Source organism: Oncorhynchus nerka, linkage group LG25 (assembly GCF_034236695.1).
Source record: "Oncorhynchus nerka isolate Pitt River linkage group LG25, Oner_Uvic_2.0, whole genome shotgun sequence".
NCBI lineage: Eukaryota > Metazoa > Chordata > Actinopteri > Salmoniformes > Salmonidae > Oncorhynchus > Oncorhynchus nerka.
The window spans coordinates 17,787,642-17,807,319 of NC_088420.1; the positions used below are offsets into that span (position 1 = coordinate 17,787,642).

General features: G+C 42.8%; 1 protein-coding gene across 6 annotated transcripts in view; it reads right to left on the minus strand.

The window, feature by feature from the left end:
• LOC115109101 (dual specificity protein phosphatase CDC14AB-like) overlaps positions 1 to 19,678 on the minus strand; it is a 64,170-nt gene that overhangs the window by 38,887 nt on the left and 5,605 nt on the right. For 2 of the 6 annotated variants that reach the window (XM_065009623.1, XM_029633697.2), the window contains exons 4-7: positions 15,318 to 15,408; positions 11,649 to 11,724; positions 7,039 to 7,131; positions 3,206 to 3,285 (exon numbers count right to left, since the gene is read on the minus strand). In XM_065009623.1, the coding sequence (XP_064865695.1) occupies positions 3,206 to 3,285; positions 7,039 to 7,131; positions 11,649 to 11,724; positions 15,318 to 15,408 (340 nt within the window). Of the gene's footprint in view, positions 1 to 3,205; positions 3,286 to 7,038; positions 7,132 to 9,168; positions 9,214 to 11,648; positions 11,725 to 11,866; positions 11,987 to 15,317; positions 15,409 to 15,870; positions 16,373 to 19,678 lie in introns of those variants that run through there. The other 4 variants (XM_029633696.1, XM_065009624.1, XM_029633698.1 and 1 more) reach the window with 4 other exon arrangements.

Below are 19,678 nucleotides of genomic sequence, written 5' to 3' on the forward strand. Positions count from 1 at the left end.
CGTAATAGTTTTTCCATGTAAAAAATTAAAACACAAAGCAGGTCAAACTCCTTGGTCCTTTAAAAACCTGCAGTATGTAAAATATTGCGTTATATAGCTTGGAAAATAAATAAATGTGACTCTGGATGACAAAATAATGATAATTGTTGCCAACATTTGGGCCGTTTCTCTAAACAATTCAAATCCGCTTCGTATTTTATTTCCTTGCCACAATACTAGTGAATATTGCAATACAGGTATTGTCCCTGCCCTACTAATTATGGGAGCTGAGGATCGGGGTACAGTCTGTCCCTCCATCACCCCCTCCCTCCATCCCAGCTTGCTAATATTCTACCCACACTGACTGACCCTCTGAAGGGAACCACTGGGGAGAGATGGAGGAAAAGTCAAGGTCAAAGGCCCAGTTAGACTTTCTAAAAGTAGCTCAGAGATATCCATCAAACCCAGTTCAAAATTAAACTAAAAAAAAGTGCTGGCTTCGCAGAGTGGAAGGAGGAGGGTTGGTCCAGCCTCTTTACACAACTATGTAAAACGAGGCCTATATGCTGTAGTTTAGGTGGGAATGAACACATAGCTCTTAAAGCAATTCAAATTGCTGTTTGACTTTAGTCGTTTGTGTTCGTAATTCCTCAAGCTAACACTGGGGGAAATGAAATGAACATTACAGTTTAAAGTGATGGACCAGAGAGCCTAATAATGGAATGATGAGAACGCCATCCCCTTCTTCGCCCTTCTCCCCTTGTTCATTCTTCATCAATTTCAACATATTATGCAAGTGCCATCCCATTTGCTAGAGGCCCATTACAACTGGTCAAGTAAACTGTCAAAAGCTCCATTCTCTCTCCAAACAAGCAGGCAGGTTGAGACAAGCCCGCAGGGCCAATATCTGTCACTATCATAACTCGAGCCAACAATACCCAAATCAATCCTAGAGCCTGGCTGCCAACCCGTGTCACAGGGCAATGAATCACAGTCTTTGTGGCCAAGACAAGTAAAGAAAGCAGTCATACAGGTCAATTTAGTGGCAGAGTGGCAGAGAGTGGGTAAAACATGGACATGCCTTCACTTTATTTACCAGACGACGTAACCTCGCTCTGTCCCTTTCCCGCAACACATTAAATGTTCCCCTCCACCCAAATTCCTGACCTCCATGTGGAGTTGGGTTGGAATGCCGATGGGACGGTGGTCATGAGGGTGTGACTCACTCCACAGTTCATTAGGAAAGAGCTGGTGAGATAAGGCTATTTGCTACAGACTCGAGTACAGCCAACACACACGACTATAGCCTCGTTCCTGGTATTTGTTCAAGGAAAAAGGTAAAATTAACACTGAGGTGAACAATTGCAAAAACAATCCTAACCAATCCTAAAATTATAGCTTGGAAAACAGTAGCCCCATACTCATAATTCCAAATTAAAGATCTTAATCTAATCCAGCTATCTATTCTAAACAGTCCACTCCATCCAGATGCATGACAACTGTTTGTTTGTTTGTTTGTGTTATGACGAGACAAACAAACCAGGCTAACATCAGGATTAAACAAAGTGACATAACATTCTTGTTTATTCCATTTACCACTTTCACTCCTCTGAAATGTCATGCAATCCTATTAAAAAGTGTGAGTCCGCTGATCCACAATAGGCATAGATATTTTATGCTACGGGAAAGCAGATCGGTCCATGTTATGCTCGGGAGAGAGTGGTTGGAATATCCAGAGTAAAAAACAAATGTGTGTTCTGTTTCAGAGTAGGGCAGATCTAATAACTGAAGAAAATGTTTTGGCTAAACTTGTAGGATATAGAAAATGTTTCGTCATTGCCACAAACCTACCTGGGAAAACTACAGACCGTACTATATGAAGTATAATTACTTTCAGAGAGGGCATCGAATCTGTTTTTTCAGGTCTAATACCTGACCTGGTTGAACGACACGAGACACTCCGGAAGTTATTTGAGCCTCATAGGTAATACGTCATTATGTACACATACAGTAGCAGTCAAAAGTTTGGACACACCTACTCATTTAAGGCTTTTTCTTTATTTTTTACAATTTTCTACATTGTAGAATAATAATGAAGACATCAAAACTATGAAATAACACTTGGAATCATGTGGCAATTTTTATTTAACAATGAAAGTCAATTAAGAACAAATTCTAACTTACAATGACGGTCTACCCCGGCAAAACCCAAATGACGTTGGGCCAATTGCGTGCCGCCCTATGGCACTCCCAAGCACAGCTGGATGTGATACAGCCTGGATTCGAACCAGGGACTGTAGCGACTCCTCTTGCACTGAGATGCAGTGCCTTAGACCGCTGCGCCATTCGGGAGCCCAGTTCCATATATTTGTATTTGTTTAACACTTTTTTGGGTTACTACATAATTCCATTAAATAATATGTTAATTCATAGTTTTGATGTCTTCACTATTATTCTACAATGTAGAAAATAAAGAAAAACCCTGGAATGAGTAGGTGTCCAAAATTTTGAATGATACTGTATACACACAGGCCCAATCTACTGTAAGACACACACACATCCTGTTAATAAGAGGATGAAGACACAGAGGGAGCTGTGACCCGGGCCTGTCTTGTCAGGTGGCGCTGTGATCCGGGCCTGTCTTGTCAGGTGGCGCTGTGTCCCGGGCCTGTCTTGTCAGGTGGCGCTGTGTCCCGGGCCTGTCTTGTCAGGTGCCGCTGTGACCCGGGTCTTTGTCAGGTGCAGCTGTGACCCGGGTCTTTGTCAGGTGCAGCTGTGACCCGGGTCTTTGTCAGGTGCAGCTGTGACCCGGGTCTTTGTCAGGTGCAGCTGTGACCCGGGTCTTTGTCAGGTGCAGCTGTGACCCGGGTCTTTGTCAGGTGCAGCTGTGACCCGGGTCTTTGTCAGGTGCAGCTGTGACCCGGGTCTTTGTCAGGTGCAGCTGTGACCCGGGTCTTTGTCAGGTGCAGCTGTGACCCGGGTCTTTGTCAGGTGCAGCTGTGACCCGGGTCTTTGTCAGGTGCAGCTGTGACCCGGGTCTTTGTCAGGTGCAGCTGTGACCCGGGTCTTTGTCAGGTGCAGCTGTGACCCGGGTCTTTGTCAGGTGCAGCTGTGATGTAAGGCAATTAGCCAAGATATGCTTCCTAGACAATTATCAAATGATTGTTTCTGTTGTTAGAAATCATGCTGCTGTGTGGTAGAGTGGACATGGCTGGTCTGGTATTACCTGAAGGGAAGATATGAAGCATTGGAGCCTGAGATCAGAGCCCTGTAGGCCTCCTCTGGTGTCTTCTTTAGGTAGATTACCTGGTAGATAGACAGAAGAGAGAGAAGAGAAAGACAAAAAGAAAGAGCGAGAGAAAGAGTTAGAGAGAGTAAGAGAGAGCGAGACAGAGGAAGTGTGAGAGAACGCAGTTAGTAAACCATGGCTTTGAATCACTGAAGCCACAGTTCATTCCCTCATTTTGGTAATCCTTCAGCTTCCTGATTTACTCTGGTTTTGAAAATATTTGTTCTTAGAGCTCTAATATAAAACAGGGAATGTAACAAGGACAGGTAATATAACAGGGAGAGGGAGACACGGTGTCACATGAGATTCCCCAGGCATCTGCCTAAATAGGCCAGCAAGGGGCCAGACGGCATGGTCACAGCACCACATGCTCTCCAAATGGAAGCCATACATATAAACACACGGTAGCCAACTCATATCCATCCACGAAAGTGCTGCTCTCCCAACCCCAGGTCAGAAAAGCAGGGCTCATCTGAATCAACACCTCGGCATCCCACATCCATACAAGGAGTTGTAACGACAGAGAGTGGAGGGCAGAGACAAGCAACATCTGCTATTTCATTTCCACTAAAGATGTAGAGAATTAAGCAGAACTATGAACAAAGTAAACGAAGAACGTAAACAAACCCTCTGGAAATAACAAAACTGGTCTCAGAGCATTACATATTATTCTGTACGTAAATCCCGGACACTCCATTTAAAAAAAGATGAATTCAACATGTAAAGTATTGGTCCTATGTTTCATGAGCTGATATAAAAGATCCCAGAAATCAGCCACACACAAAAAGATTACTCTCAAGTTGCAAATTTGTTTCCATCCCCATTAGTGAACATTTCTCCTTTGTCATGAGATTCCATCCATCTGACAGGTGTGGCATATCAAGAAGCTGATTAACAGCATGATCATTATACAGGTGCACCTTGTGTTGGGGACAATAAAAGGCCACTCAAATGTGCAGATGTCACAGAACACAATGCCACTGATGTCTCAAATTCTGAGCGAGAGCACAACTACATGCTGACTGCAGGAATGTCCACCAGAGCTGTTGCCAGAGAATTGAATGCTAATTTCTCTACCATAAGCCACCTCCAAAATTATTTTATAGAATTTGGCACTAAGTCCAACCGGCCTCACAACTGCAGACCACGTGTATGGCGTCATGTGGGCGAGAGGTTCGCTGATGTCAATGTTGTGAAAAGAGTGCCCCATGGTGGCGGTGGTGTTATGGGCAGGCATAAGCTACGGACAACGAACACAATTGCATTTTATCGATTGCAATTTGAATGCACAGAGATACCGTGGTGAGATCCTGAGGCCCATTGTTGTGCGAATCATTCACCGCCATCACCTCAACTTTCAGCATGATCATGCTGTGACCAACAGATGCATATCTGTATTCCCGGTCATGTGAAATCCATACATCAGGGCCTAATGAATTTATTTCAATTGACTGATTTCTTTCTATGAACTTTAACAGGTCCAACCAGCCCTGGTGTGAAAATGTTGAATGGAAGATTTGTCTTGAAGGAGGCTTGTATGGGAGAGTGGGCTTGTGTATGCAGCGTATATATCAGTAGATCTGGTGACATGGAGGCCAAGCAGTGCATGAAGCCTGTGTCCCCTCAGCAAATAGAACAGAGCTTTGTTATTGCTGCTCCCACTTCATGAAATATTCACCAGTCAGACAACTGGATACTGCTGAAATGCACCATCTTAAATTCTACTGCTGGTGTCTGTGTGTGTGTGTGTTGTCCCACGTGACACAGAATTTGGAGTCCCACAGGGACAGCTGTTCGTCCCACACATAATTCTCTTGGGTTCAAAGCGGGTCATTTGTATTAAAACATCTGTAACAAGAGCAGGCCTAGGAGGACTCAACGGAGCCCACACAATCACCTGACCGGATCAATGTAGACCCACTTGGAGAGAAAACAACAGGGAGGAAAGCCCTGCCACCTTCCCTGCATGTTCTCTCATTATTAAAGACAACACAATCCCCCTAGGCTGAATAGCTAGACACACAGCAGAACAGAGGTTACAACATTGCAGACAAACCTCACATCCCATCTCCCATCTAAGTGGATAAACGCAGTTCGTCAGGCTCGATATTGATTTCTGAATGCCATGTCCTCCGTGTGCATTTGTGAGCCAATGACTTGTGCAGAGGAAAGAAATGATATGGCCTGGTTTTGAAAGAGGTGCTGATATTTCAGTCATTGAATGGGGAGTTCATCTTGGGCTTCGGGTCAGGGTTCAGGCTAAATTTAGCGGAGCGCCTCGCCTTGTGCATTTACCCTTGAGAGATTGTCTAGGAAGGAATAAATGACAGCAGCTTTAATAGGGTCACTGAGTGACAGATTAGACACACCATCAATGCAATTCAACTCCCACAACGTCATCAGTCTCCTATTGGCCAATACAGGAAATGTAAAGGGAAAAGTGACAGGATCTATTTGGTGAGTGGATCAAATCCTATTTTTGTTTGGAAAGTGCTGTACATACATTATTTCTAGCATGGACAGACATTGACAAGCATCTGATCATGTGTCAATATGGCTAGTGTCTAGACATGCTGACAGGACTAAACTAGCATGTGAACAGTTGGTCATAGGATAGCATGATGTACAGGGTTCAGCTCAGGGGTGGGTGTGTTGGGGGGTATTATGGCATGCAACTGTCCTCCTGCCACTGTCAACCAGGATTAGATGCCAAATCCAGATTATAATCCAGCAAGGCCCCTGCTGCAACGATGCTTCAAATCTCATCCCAGAGCTATGAGACTGGGGCCCTGCCTGGGTTGGCTAACAAGACCACGGTCCTTATTCAATCCAACCCTGGCCATTATAAGAATATACTTTGGGATGTATATAGACTAGCTAGTTAAGAAAACCATGTTAACCGTGAGAAACTCAACAACTGCATTTTACCAATCACTGTCATAGCCATTAAGGGTGAAAACCAGAAGGGCTGATATAGGCTCTATCATGTTTCTAGTCATGTTTCTAGTCCAGGCAGGGCATATTCAGAGAAGGGCCTTACATTACATGCTAAGTATGTCATGACAGTTGCTGTTCCTCTGCCTGTTCCCTTGGGGTAAGGACTGGGCACAGTCCACTGAGTAAATACTAGTGACCCACATTGCCTGAGAAGATCATCATGCCATTGCCGGGCTCTGTCATAAGGCGTGTCCTCATCATAGCATAACAACAGAAGAACCGGATAAATCCCCTCATTTACTGCCATGTGACAGAGCGGCCAGCTGGCAAGAGATGCCGTCACACATTACAGTCAAGGCTGGTATCTGACTGGGACTGAAAGGACATCCTTCAACCATGTCTGGCAGCAAGGGACCAAATGAATAGGGACTAATGCAACAGGAGCTGCTGGGCATTCAAAGGGGGCAGGAAGATGGGGTCACTGTGGCAGGACAATAGGGCTGTCTATAGCTGTCCTCTCCCACCCGTTTCTCCAAGAGTCAGAGAGAGACCTGGCTGGAAGGGGTTGTGCCACCTTAAAAGGAAATCAGCACTGACTGAAAGAAGCCCTGAAAAAAAGGCCTGGGTAGAAAATATTGCAGATACAACAAAAACAACACGCTAGGGGAAAAGTGCATAGGGGCCATCTGGGTACATTGATACTAATGCAAAATGAGTTGAGCTGCATTTTGTTGAGGGGTGCAGCATGACGCAACGGCCCAATATAAGCTTTTTTCTCCTTGCCTAACTTCCTTCCCTGCAGAGAGAGGAGAGAGATAGAAGGCAATACTCACAGCATAGGCAGCGATTAAAACAGCAGCATTAGCCCTTTTCCGCTGGTCAAAGCTGGTGTAGTGCACGATTCGCTTTCTGGTCAGTGTGAACGACTGCAGACAAAAGGAGAAAAAACACGTAAGAAAAAAACTGAATCACATTCATTTAGAACCTCTTCACATTAGAGCTATTTAGATTAGAATAATTGATAAAGATATGCACAAACACTGGATGAGTCACAGAAAACTCAACTAAACCACGTCGAAACAGTTATGTGACCAAAGATTGTACAGTACTGTGTATGACGTATTTCTATCTAGCTTAGAAATACACTAGTCCTATAAATACTAGTGTTCATGAAACATACAGAAATCAACAACGATAAACTCAGCCGCCTCCTATTTTGCACTCAATAAGAAAGACACTAGAACGTGGCAGTTTTGGGGCTAATTAACAGACCTAAAGGCACATCTGGTTCTGGCTTGTATATGATATTACATTAGGATATATTATTTGGACAGATGCAGATAGACGCTGGGGCAGCTGCTGCTCAGACGCTCAGGACACCACCGATCCGCTAGGGATGCAGGAAGAGGAGCCGCTGGCAGATGGGCTGCCGGTGTATGCCGTGGTCAGTGTTCTCGTTCAGAATCACTGCCCGAGTCGGCCAAAGCACTCAGAAGCAGCACAGGCAAGCTAGAAGAGAGACGCATCCATCCATACACATAGTCACTGCTACACAGGGCTAATCAGCAATATGAGGAACAGCATGCTTGGGTCTCTAGCCTAATTGAAGTTTGGTATGGAAATGAAACCACAAAGGCGTGTAAGGACGAACCCAGTCCCCCCATCACGCAAATTATGTTTACAGGGGTGGATCCCAAAATACATGTGTAAAGTGCTAAACTAATTAAGTCATGTGCTAGACATTTTATAGTTATAAAGTAGCATGTTGCTTTTTTTCCCTCCTTTGACAAAACAAAAGCTGATTCAAAGGGGTGTGGCAGATTTCAAAACTCTTCCACGAAGGACTATCCTCAATGAAAAGGTGTCTATCGGGGAGGGGAGGTCACTTTGACCGGTTTCTCGGTCACAGAGAAAAGAGGACAGAGGCAAGAGAGGTGGATGGACTTTTGCCCAAATGAGAAAAATGCCAATATCATCATCATCATCATCATCTCGGCCTGAGTGAAGCAACCTACAGTGGGGCAAAAAAGTATTTAGTCAGCAACCAATTGTGCAAGTTCTCCCACTTAAAAAGATGAGGCCTGTAATTTTCATCATAGGTACACTTCAACTATGACAGACAAAATGAGAAAAAAAATCCCGAAAATCACATTGTAGGATTTTTAATGAATTTATTTGCAAATTATGGTGGAAAATAAGTATTTGGTCAATAACAAAAGCTTCCAACCATAATTTGCAAATAAATTCATTTAAAAAATCCTACAATGTGATTTTCGGGGATTTCTTTTCAGGGATTTTTTTTGCCCCACTGTAGTTCTTGCATTCAATGGCAACAATATGCTAGTCTTCATACGAAGAAAATGCTTTATCACAGAAAAATGTAGCCTACTGTCAGTGTTTCCAATACATTGACGGCTATGAGCAATAGGACATAGCCTACAATGCACTGTGGGGGAAATAGACCCAATCTGCTCGAATACTTTCACTTTATACGTAAAATACTTCGACTAACTAACAAGGCTTCTAGAGGATGTAGGCCTCGGTAAAGGTCAGAGTTAAAACAGGTGAACTGCATCGCTAAGCAGGTTAAGCCAGACCAACCGGAAGCCAGGCCAGACACAAGCATGAGTGGTGAGAGGATGTGGAAATGGGGTAGGTGAGTGGGGGCAACACATATCAAATGGGCTCTGTACGTCCCAGATCAAGTTCCACAGGTGTGGGATGTTCACATCCTCCAAACGGTGTCATTTCTTAAATCAGGGTTGTCCACTAACTGTCATATATTTTTTTTTGACATCTCAGCTTTAATGTACCAGATTCAAACCAATGGAGGTTCAAAGGAATGCTGTCCCTAAGGCAACACACTATTGACAACACAAACACTGGAGGGCAAAGCGTGGTAGCGTGGACTGGGAGGGAGGGAGAGACAGCCATAAAAACATCATGCTTGCTTGAGACTTTACCTTCAACACTGACCAACACCTACATATGACAGATCTACAGATCGTCTGCTTCAACGGAAAAATGACAGGACAAAAAGACGCAGAACCTCTATTAATTAAACTCTTTATGAGAGCAACATTCACACTGGGGTAGAAAGGCATGAGTTAGACAAAATTGGCAAATTTATTGGTGTGTGTCTGGGAAGTTGGGAGCTCCCCTTGACCAGGGTCTTATGAGAAGGTTTTGGCCTGGTGGGCTTTTAAAAAGGGCAATTGAGAGCTAAAAATTGAGTAGGTATAGCGAAAACTTCACATCTCCTTTACCTCACATACCTCTGAATATAATTGAGATTGCTGAACAATAAACATATTGGGAGAATTTAAGCACCCAGAATGACAACCATAACTCAAATTCTCAGGTTAGCCTAACAGCAACTGAATTCATGTCAAAATTGGCATTAGTGTCATAAATCGTGAATAGCAGAATTGTTGTTATGACTCCTGGATAAAAGCACATCCACAAACAAGAACAAAGACAGCTTTATAAACAACATGCCATGTACTTGAAAGGCATGACCACTGAAATTATTTTAACTAGCTAGGTTTCCATCCAACCGGCGACAGATTTTTATGTGAATATTCTCAAATATGCATTTAAACAACATGAGTCTGTACCCGCTTTAAGTTAGAGTTAAAACAGTGACCAAGTAGGCTACTGTGGCTAATTGACACTCCTACCGGAGTGTCCTACCATCAAAAACAATGAAGAAAATGCATCCCATAACATTTTAACATTGATAGAACAGCCATTTCCTTAAGCCTACAGTAGCAATGTGTGGTGTTCAATGTAGGCCTACATTCCATGAGACTTCTGAAACACGCAGGGCTCGACATGAACCTGTTCATCTACTTGTCCTCCAGACAAGGAGGTGACTGAAAATGTTTAGGTTGTTTGATGCTGCATGCAGCTCTTAGTTTGATCTTAAAACAAGTGCATCTACTCATAACCACAGCTGTAAACACAGTCCAGTTCAAAGTAAATGGCACAGATCCACATATGGCATGGTCTATTTGCATATAGGCCTAAGACAACTTTGTTTATGCAGGTCTGTGTAGAGTACAGGCTGAGTCATGACCATGAGAACCCTACAACCATGAGAACCCTTGCGTAGTTTGTTTAGTTTCGGTATGTTGCATTGAAAGTGGCTAATATTGTTCTGCACTCTGTCCCGGGGAGCTGCGCGGCAGTCTCTGGCTACTTCACGCCTGCGTGAGGCAGGCAGGCATCAAGGCATTCAGTTACTGTTTGATTGAATGTTAGAATGGGCTAAATGAGTTACCTATGCCACTGAGTGTGGTATAATTGTCGGTGCCAGTACCTCAGAAACAGCCGGACGAGAATGGTGCGACAAATAAAAAAACATCCAGTCAGCAGCAGTACTGTGAGAGAAAACAGCTCGTTGATGAGAGGTCAAAGGTGAATGGCAAGAATCGTGCAAGCGGGCCACAAACAGGCAAATAACAGCAGGACAACGGTGGTGTGCAGAACAGTATATCGGAACGCAACAGTCCTTGTCACGGATGGGCTATTGCAGCAGACGACCACACCGGGTTCCACTCCTTTCAGCTAAAAGCAAGAAGCGACTCCAGTGGGCATGTGATCACCAAAACCATACAACTAAGGAGTAGAAAATGAACGCCTAGTCCGACGAATCCCAGTTCCTGTTCCGTCATGCTGATGTCAGAGTCAGGATTTGGCGTAAGCAGCATGATTCCATAGCCCCAGCCTGCCTGGTACAACCTGGTGGCAGTGGTGTGGGTAATGTTTTTCTTCCACACGTTAGGTCATTTGATACTAAATTCCACACCCTGAAGAATTCAAGCTGTTCAAGAGGCAAAGGGGAGTCCAACCTAGTACTAGAAGGGTGTACCTAATAAACTGGCCACTGAATGAATATTGTAGCCTATACTACGAGCTGGAGCAGATTGTGTCAGCCTACACAGATTATCCTGGCATCTCTAATGACTCTGTCCGAGGGAAAGTGCCAACGCAGCTTTGGGACAGGTGAGTCAGTGGCTAAAAACAGAAAGCCAATTACTTTGCCAAAGCTTTGATTTAAATGGTCTGAGGACTTGTGCTTTATCCGTTAATTCCATACCTACCCTTCAAGTTGCACAATGGTTTTAAAATGACATGCAGACAGAAAAAGATGCTCATATACTACTGCTAAAGACCTCTCTGAATTTAGTATTGTCCTTGCAAGTAGCTAAACTCTAGCCGAGCGGGCAGTGTGTGGGTTTTGCAATTATCTAATAACTAACCCCATAAACTACACTACTGTATGTGCTGGCATGTTTTCAAATGCCACAGACCTTGCGGTTGTTGTCAATGAGGGCGTGCGAGGTAGAACTACACAAATTGATTTTGTTGTCACTGATGCATAATGTACATTCTTTAATGGGGGAAGAAAGGCACGAACAGAGAGAGGCACATGACTTACCTTCAGCTTTTTGTTGAGTTTACAGCTGTATCTGTATAGCATGGCTAGGTTGAGTGGTCCAAAATCCGCATAGAAGCTGAAATACAATTAACATTAAAAAAATGTCAGACAACTGGTTAAAACATATTTTCATTCAACATAGAACTTCCTAATATTGATATGACATCACTATCCTAATTCAGGAATGAACCCCATCTGTAATATTTCTTATCAATTACATTTTTGTACTGAACCACAATTTTGTGTTTCACTTTCCTGTTCACAAGTTCAGCCGGGAGGGATAATCAAACGCTTGCACTTTGTAAACCTGGTATTCCCAAGCTGGGGTACACGTAGACCTGGGGGTACAGCAAATAAAAATGCGATTCCCTTTAAAAATAAAATTCCCTTCACATTTTCAAACAGTCCATTTATATATTCCCACGGGGCTATAGATTGGGGTGAGGTTTTTTCCTCGCCTGAGTATCCTCATTTTACTGCCAAAAAATACAAATTAAACCATCTAGTGTTCAGCAAAATAACAACACAATGTCAAATACAGGTAGCCTAGTCAAATAATTAACATCCAATCACATGAACTGTTACTCTCTCGTGGGAATTCCACTAACGGTCCGTATGTAGCTGCTGCTCATGTTGGTATCTGTACTGATTGTGCAAAAGCCATGACAGGGAGACATAGTGGAGTGGTAACATGCGTGCAAGCAGTTGCTCCTGACGCCACTTGGGGACACTGCAGAGGCTCTCCACTGAGAGGCTCTCCACTGAGAGGCTCTCCACTGAGAGGCTCTCCACTGAGAGGCTCTCCACTGAGAGGCTCTGGCTGCCAAGGGAATGCCTGACGGCTTGAAAGACATTTTGGACACAACAGTGAAAATGGCTAACTTTGTTAAAGCAAGGCCCCTGAACTTTCCTGTATTTTCTGCCTTATGCAATGATATGGGCAGCAACCATGTAACACTTTCACAACATACAGAAGTACGTTGCTTATCAAGGGGCAATTTTATTTTATTGAGATAAGAACTTGAAGTTTCCTTTACTGACGATCATTTTCACTTGTTTAACTACTTGCATGACGACGAGTTTCTCAGACTGGCCTATCTGGGTGATGTTTTTTCTCGCCCGAATGATCAGAATATAGGATTACAGGGACTCTCCGCAACTATATTCAATGTGCGTGACAAAATTGAGGCTATAATTAAGAAGTTTGGAGTTATTTTCTGTCTGAGTTAACAAGGACAACACACAGGTCTTTCCATCATTAGTATGATTTTTTGTATGTACAAATGAACTCAAGTTTACGGACAATTTCAAATGTCATATAGCGAAGCACCCGAGTGAGTTGGGTGCGCAATTACGCAGGTACTTTCCCGAGAAGTATGACACAAACAACTGGATTCCTTATCCCTTTCATGCCCTGCCTCCAGTCCACTTACTGATATCTGAACAAAAGAGCCTCAAAATTGCAACAAGTGGTTCTGTGAAAACTGAATTTAATCAGAAGCCACTGCCAGACTTCTGGATTGGGCTGCGCTCAGAGTATTCCGCCTTGGAAAATCTCGCTGTTAAGACGAGAGGTCGACCGATTATTGGAGGACCAAAAAAAACCGATACCAATTCAAATCGGCTGATTCTATATATGTAATAATGACAATTACAACAATACCGAATGAACACATTTATTTTAACTTAATATAATACATCAATAATATCAATTTAGTCTCAAATAATGAAACATGTTCAATTTAGTTTAAATAATGCAAAAACAAAGTGTTTGGGGGAGTAAAAGTGCAATATTTGCCATGTAAAAAAGCTAACATTTTAAGTTCCTTGCTCAGAACATGAGAACATATGAAAGCTGGTGGTTCCTTTTAACATGAGTCGTCAGTATTCCCAGGTAAGAAGTTTTAGGTTGTAGTTATTATAGGACTATTTCTCTCTATACCATTTGTATTTCATATACCTTTGACTATTGGATGTTCTTATAGGCACTATAGTATTACCAGCCCAATCTCGGGAGTTGATAGTCTTCAAGTCATAAACAGGGCAATGCTTGAAGCACAGCGAAGAGCTGCTGGCAAATGCAGGCAAGTGTTGTTTGAATGAATGTTTACGAGCCTGCTGCTGCCTACCACCGCTCAGTCAGACTGCTCTATCATATCATAGACTTAATTATAATATAATAACACACAGAAATACGAGCCTTAGGTCATTAATATGGTCAAATCCGGAAAGCATAATTTAAAAAAAAAATAAAAAAAAGTTTATGGTGGCATCCTTAAGTCTAAATATTGCTGTTACACATTGCACAACCTTCAATGTCATAATTATTTACAATTCTGACAAATTAATTACGGACTTTGTTCGGAAGAAATGTTCTTCACACAGTTCGCAACGAGCCAGACAGCCGAAACTGCTGCATATACCCTGACTCTGCTTGTACAGAACGCAAGAGAAGTGACAATTTCCCTAGTTCAAAGAAGTTCATGTTAGCAGGCAATATTAACTAAATATGCAGGTCTAAAAAGATATACTTGTGTATTGATTTTAAGAAAGGCATTGAAGTTTATGGTTAGGTACACATTGGTGCAACAGTGCTTTTTTCATGAATGCGCTTGTTAATTCATCACCCGTTTGGAGAAGGCTGTGATTCGATGATAAATTAACAGGCACCGCATCGATTATATGCAACGCAGGACAAGCTAGATAAACTAGTAATATCATCAACCATGTGTAGTTAACTAGTGACTATGTTGAACTATGTTAAAGTTTAATGCTAGCTAGCAACTTACCTTGGCTCCTTGCTGCACTCATAACAGGTGGTCAAGCCTGCCACGCAGTCTCCTCCTGGAATGCAATGTAATCAGCCATAATCGGTGTCCAAAAATGCCGATTGCCGATTGTTATGAAAACTTGAAATCGCCCGACCTCTAGTTAAGACACTGATGCCCTTTGCAACCACGTACCTAAGTGAGAGTGGATTCTCAGCCCTCACTAGTATGAAACCAAATCCAGGCACAGACTGTGTGTGGAAAATTATTTAAGACAGACTCTCTCCAATACAACCAACATTGCAGAGTTATGTGCATCCTTTCAAGCACACCCTTCTCATTAATCTGTGGTGAGTTATTCAACATTTTTGATGAACAAATAAGGTTTTATATGTAAGATGGCTAAATAAAGAGCTAAATGGTTTATTATAATGTGTGCCCTGGTCCTATAAGAGCTCTTTGTCACTTCCCACGAACAGGATTGTGACAAAAACTCACACTCCTTCAAACATTCAACCTCTAGCTGCGTACCAGTGTCAGTTCAATTTCAAATGTTTTTTTTTTGCCATGGCAGGCTTACAATGATGGCAAAAAACAACATTTGAAATTGAACTGACCCTGGTACGCAGCTGGAGGTGTAATGTTTGAAGGGGTATAGGACTGTAAAAAGTTTGGGAATCATTGATGTAAACCATTGGTCAACTCCAAGCCGAGTGGAACACAATGGCTTTATTAATCTGAATTGGAAAACGTTAAATTAAAAGCTGTTACATAATTGCAGTGACAGCTCTTCAGCAGCCCCTGCAACACTTGTTGGCGCTGTCCAGTGGACCGTATCTAAACAAATGCACTGAAGCTAATGAAAGTGCGAAGAGATACTGCGAGGGAGAACAAAACTTACTTTTCATAGATAAATTCGTCATCTGTGCAGAAGTAATGAGTGTTTGCAGTGCTTTTTGGCTTGCTTCTTAGGGTAGCAAAATATAATCGATCTGAAGAAGAAAAAACATGGGTACATACATGTATGAAATGCAAACCTTCAGGGGCCATAAAAACAGACATCACACCATCGATAGAACAAACAAATCGTTTAACACACTTCACCAAGGAAGACTTGGCAACATTGTTTACTCATGCGATTGTCACTCGCTTTCCACGAGCTGTGGTTACAAGGTAGCTAGCTAGTTGACGTCCCGTACAAAACTACATTCATCTGAAAATATCAGATGAATTCGCTCTTAGTTTACTTTGAAAATAAGACAATATTCGTTTCAGGTTAGCCAGTAACGTTAGTCATAGCTAGTAGTTCTCCAACCAATTCATGTCAATCACAGACAGCTTAGACTGGCTCGCAAAAGAAGGCTAGCTAGCCAGGTTGGCGAAAATACTCGCGTTGACATGATAATTAATTAGTAGAAAGTTTACACATCGCCAACTAGCAAATGTTGACTTACCTTTTATTAATTCACAGGCTCCTATCAATTCTATGTCGTCTGCCATTTTAAACAAAGTTGAAAGGATAGGAGAATGTTTAAGGCTGTCGAGAGTCATCGACACAAACAAGTTGCTAAGACTGACTAAACTGGTAAAAAAAGCTAACTAGTTAATGATATTAGTAAACACTAAAAAATAGAATAAAAAACAGAGGAGCTCATTTAGTTAGGATAGCGTCTATCCAACTAGTAGCTAAGTTAGCGGTTTGCTAGCAGCCACGCACTTTGCTCTGGCTAAAATAATAAATTAAACGTAATTTGACTATTCGAAATCCATGCCCAAGAAAAAGTAAAGCTCTGCAGCAGAAAATATTTGCGTGCCTCTTGGTTTCATTCAGCGCTGAGGAAAATATCCATGCATTGCAAATAGCAGACGTCCTCTTGACTTATTTCCTACCCAGACAGTGCACAAATCTTTTTCCTGAAACCCTGCCATGATTGCGGATAGTCATTCGACTACAAGCAAACATCTTAAAGGGACATCACATGGTAACCAGAAACCCAATCGCCACACAAAGGCACGTTGCCAGGGCATGGTCTCCCTCAACCAATCAGTGATCAAATACGTTGTCTGAACTCGACAATAGAGGGAAGGACACAGTAAAGAGAGTAGAATAAAAACGTATATGGGTAAACACTGAGGCCTATATCAGTAACACACTTTGATTATGCCTGTTCAACATGGCCCAGTGGATTATTTACAAAAGTTATAGAATGCAGGAAAAAACATCATGATATGCTATAAATCCCCCAGAACTATATAAGTAAATATATAGCTTGATATGAGCAACTGAATCTTCTGTTAATATTGTAACAACCTTTGTCAAACGCCTACTTTTAGGTGTTCAATCATTTCAGACCTCTTGGAGTAACGGCTAAGATGTTGGTTGCTGATTAGATCAGATTTTTTATTTATTTATTTATTTAATTTTTATTTCACCTTTATTTAACCAGGTAGGCTAGTTGAGAACAAGTTCTCATTTGCAACTGCGACCTGGCCAAGATAAAGCATAGCAGTGTGAACAGACAACACAGAGTTACACATGGAGTAAACAATTAACAAGTCAATAACACAGTAGAAAAAAAGGGAGTCTATATACATTGTGTGCAAAAGGCATGAGGAGGTAGGCAAATAATTACAATTTTGCAGATTAACACTGGAGTGATAAATGATCAGATGGACATGTACAGGTAGAGATATTGGTGTGCAAAAGAGCAGAAAAGTAAATAAATAAAAACAGTATGGGGATGAGGTAGGTGAAAATGGGTGGGCTATTTACCAATAGACTATGTACAGCTGCAGCGATCGGTTAGCTGCTCAGATAGCAGATGTTTGAAGTTGGTGAGGGAGATAAAAGTCTCCAACTTCAGCGATTTTTGCAATTCGTTCCAGTCACAGGCAGCAGAGTACTGGAACGACGAAAGGCGGCCAAATGAGGTGTTGGCTTTAGGGATGATCAGTGAGATACACCTGCTGGAGCGCGTGCTACGGATGGGTGTTGCCATCGTGACCAGTGAACTGAGATAAGGTGGAGCTTTACCTAGCATGGACTTGTAGATGACCTGGAGCCAGTGGGTCTGGCGACGAATATGTAGCGAGGGCCAGCCGACTAGAGCATACAAGTCGCAGTGGTGGGTGGTATAAGGTGATTTAGTGACAAAACGGATGGCACTGTGATAAACTGCATCCAGTTTGCTGAGTAGAGTGTTGGAAGCAATTTTGTAGATGACATCGCCAAAGTCGAGGATCGGTAGGATAGTCAGTTTTACTAGGGTAAGTTTGGCGGCGTGAGTGAAGGAGGATTTGTTGCGGAATAGAAAGCCGACTCTTGATTTGATTTTCGATTGGAGATGTTTGATATGAGTCTGGAAGGAGAGTTTACAGTCTAGCCAGACACCTAGGTACTTATAGATGTCCACATATTCAAGGTCGGAACCATCCAGGGTGGTGATGCTGGTCAGGCAGCGAACAGTTGAAAAGCATGCGTTTGGTTTTACTAGCGTTTAAGAGCAGTTGGAGGCCTCGGAAGGAGTGTTGTATGGCATTGAAGCTCGTTTGGAGGTTAGATAGCACAGTGTCCAAGGACGGGCCGGAAGTATATAGAATGGTGTCGTCTGCGTAGAGGTGGATCAGGGAATCGCCCGCAGCAAGAGCAACATCATTGATATATACAGAGAAAAGAGTCGGCCCGAGAATTGAACCCTGTGGCACCCCCATAGAGACTGCCAGAGGACCGGACAGCATGCCCTCCGATTTGACACACTGAACTCTGTCTGCAAAGTAATTGGTGAACCAGGCAAGGCAGTCATCCGAAAAGCCGAGGCTACTGAGTCTGCCGATAAGAATATGGTGATTGACAGAGTCGAAAGCCTTGGCAAGGTCGATGAAGACGGCTGCACAGTACTGTCTTTTATCGATGGCGGTTATGATATCGTTTAGCACCTTGAGCGTGGCTGAGGTGCACCCGTGACCGGCTCGGAAACCAGATTGCACAGCGGAGAAGGTACGGTGGGATTCGAGATGGTAGGCAAGTTGAGAACAAGTTCTCATTTATAATTGCGACCTGGCCAGGTTAAAGCAAAGCAGTTCGACACATACAACGACACAGAGTTACACATGGAGTAAAACAAACATACAGTCAATAATACAGTATAAACAAGTCTATATACGATGTGAGCAAATGAGGTGAGATAAGGGAGGTAAAGGCAAAAAAAGGCCATGGTGGCAAAGTAAATACAATATAGCAAGTAAAACACTGGAATGGTAGATTTGCAATGGAATAATGTGCAAAGTAGAAATACAAATAATGGGGTGCAAAGGAGCAAAATAAATAAATTAATTAAATACAGTAGGGAAAGAGATAGTTGTTTGGGCTAAATTATAGGTGGGCTATGTACAGGTGCAGTAATCTGTGAGCTGCTCTGACAGCTGGTGCTTACAGCTAGTGAGGGAGATAAGTGTTTCCAGTTTCAGAGATTTTTGTAGTTCGTTCCAGTCATTGGCAGCAGAGAACTGGAAGGAGAGGCGGCCAAAGAAAGAATTGGTTTTGGGAGTGACTAGAGAGATATACCTGCTGGAGCGTGTGCTACAGGTGGGAGATGCTATGGTGACCAGTGAGCTGAGATAAGGGGGGACTTTACCTAGCAGGGTCTTGTAGATGACATGGAGCCAGTGGGTTTGGCGACGAGTATGAAGCGAGGGCCAGCCAACGAGAGCGTACAGGTCGCAATGGTGGGTAGTATATGGGGCTTTGGTGACAAAACGGATTGCACTGTGATAGACTGCATCCAATTTGTTGAGTAGGGTATCGGTGGCTATTTTGTAAATGACATCGCCAAAGTCGAGGATTGGTAGGATGGTCAGTTTTACAAGGGTATGTTTGGCAGCATGAGTGAAGGATGCTTTGTTGCGAAATAGGAAGCCAATTCTAGATTTAACTTTGGATTGGAGATGTTTGATATGGGTCTGGAAGGAGAGTTTACAGTCTAACCAGACACCTAAGTATTTGTAGTTGTCCACATATTCTAAGTCAGAGCCGTCCAGAGTAGTGATGTTGGACAGGCGGGCAGGTGCAGGTAGCGATCGGTTGAAGAGCATGCATTTAGTTTTTCTTGTATTTAAGAGCAATTGGAGGCCACGGAAGGAGAGTTGTATGGCATTTGCTGGACCTAGGATCATGGAGTCAGGTCTATCCCCCGAATTCGGGGGATGGTGCTTATTTTATTTTATAAACGCAATACAATATGCAACCAAGCTTGATCTCAGCTT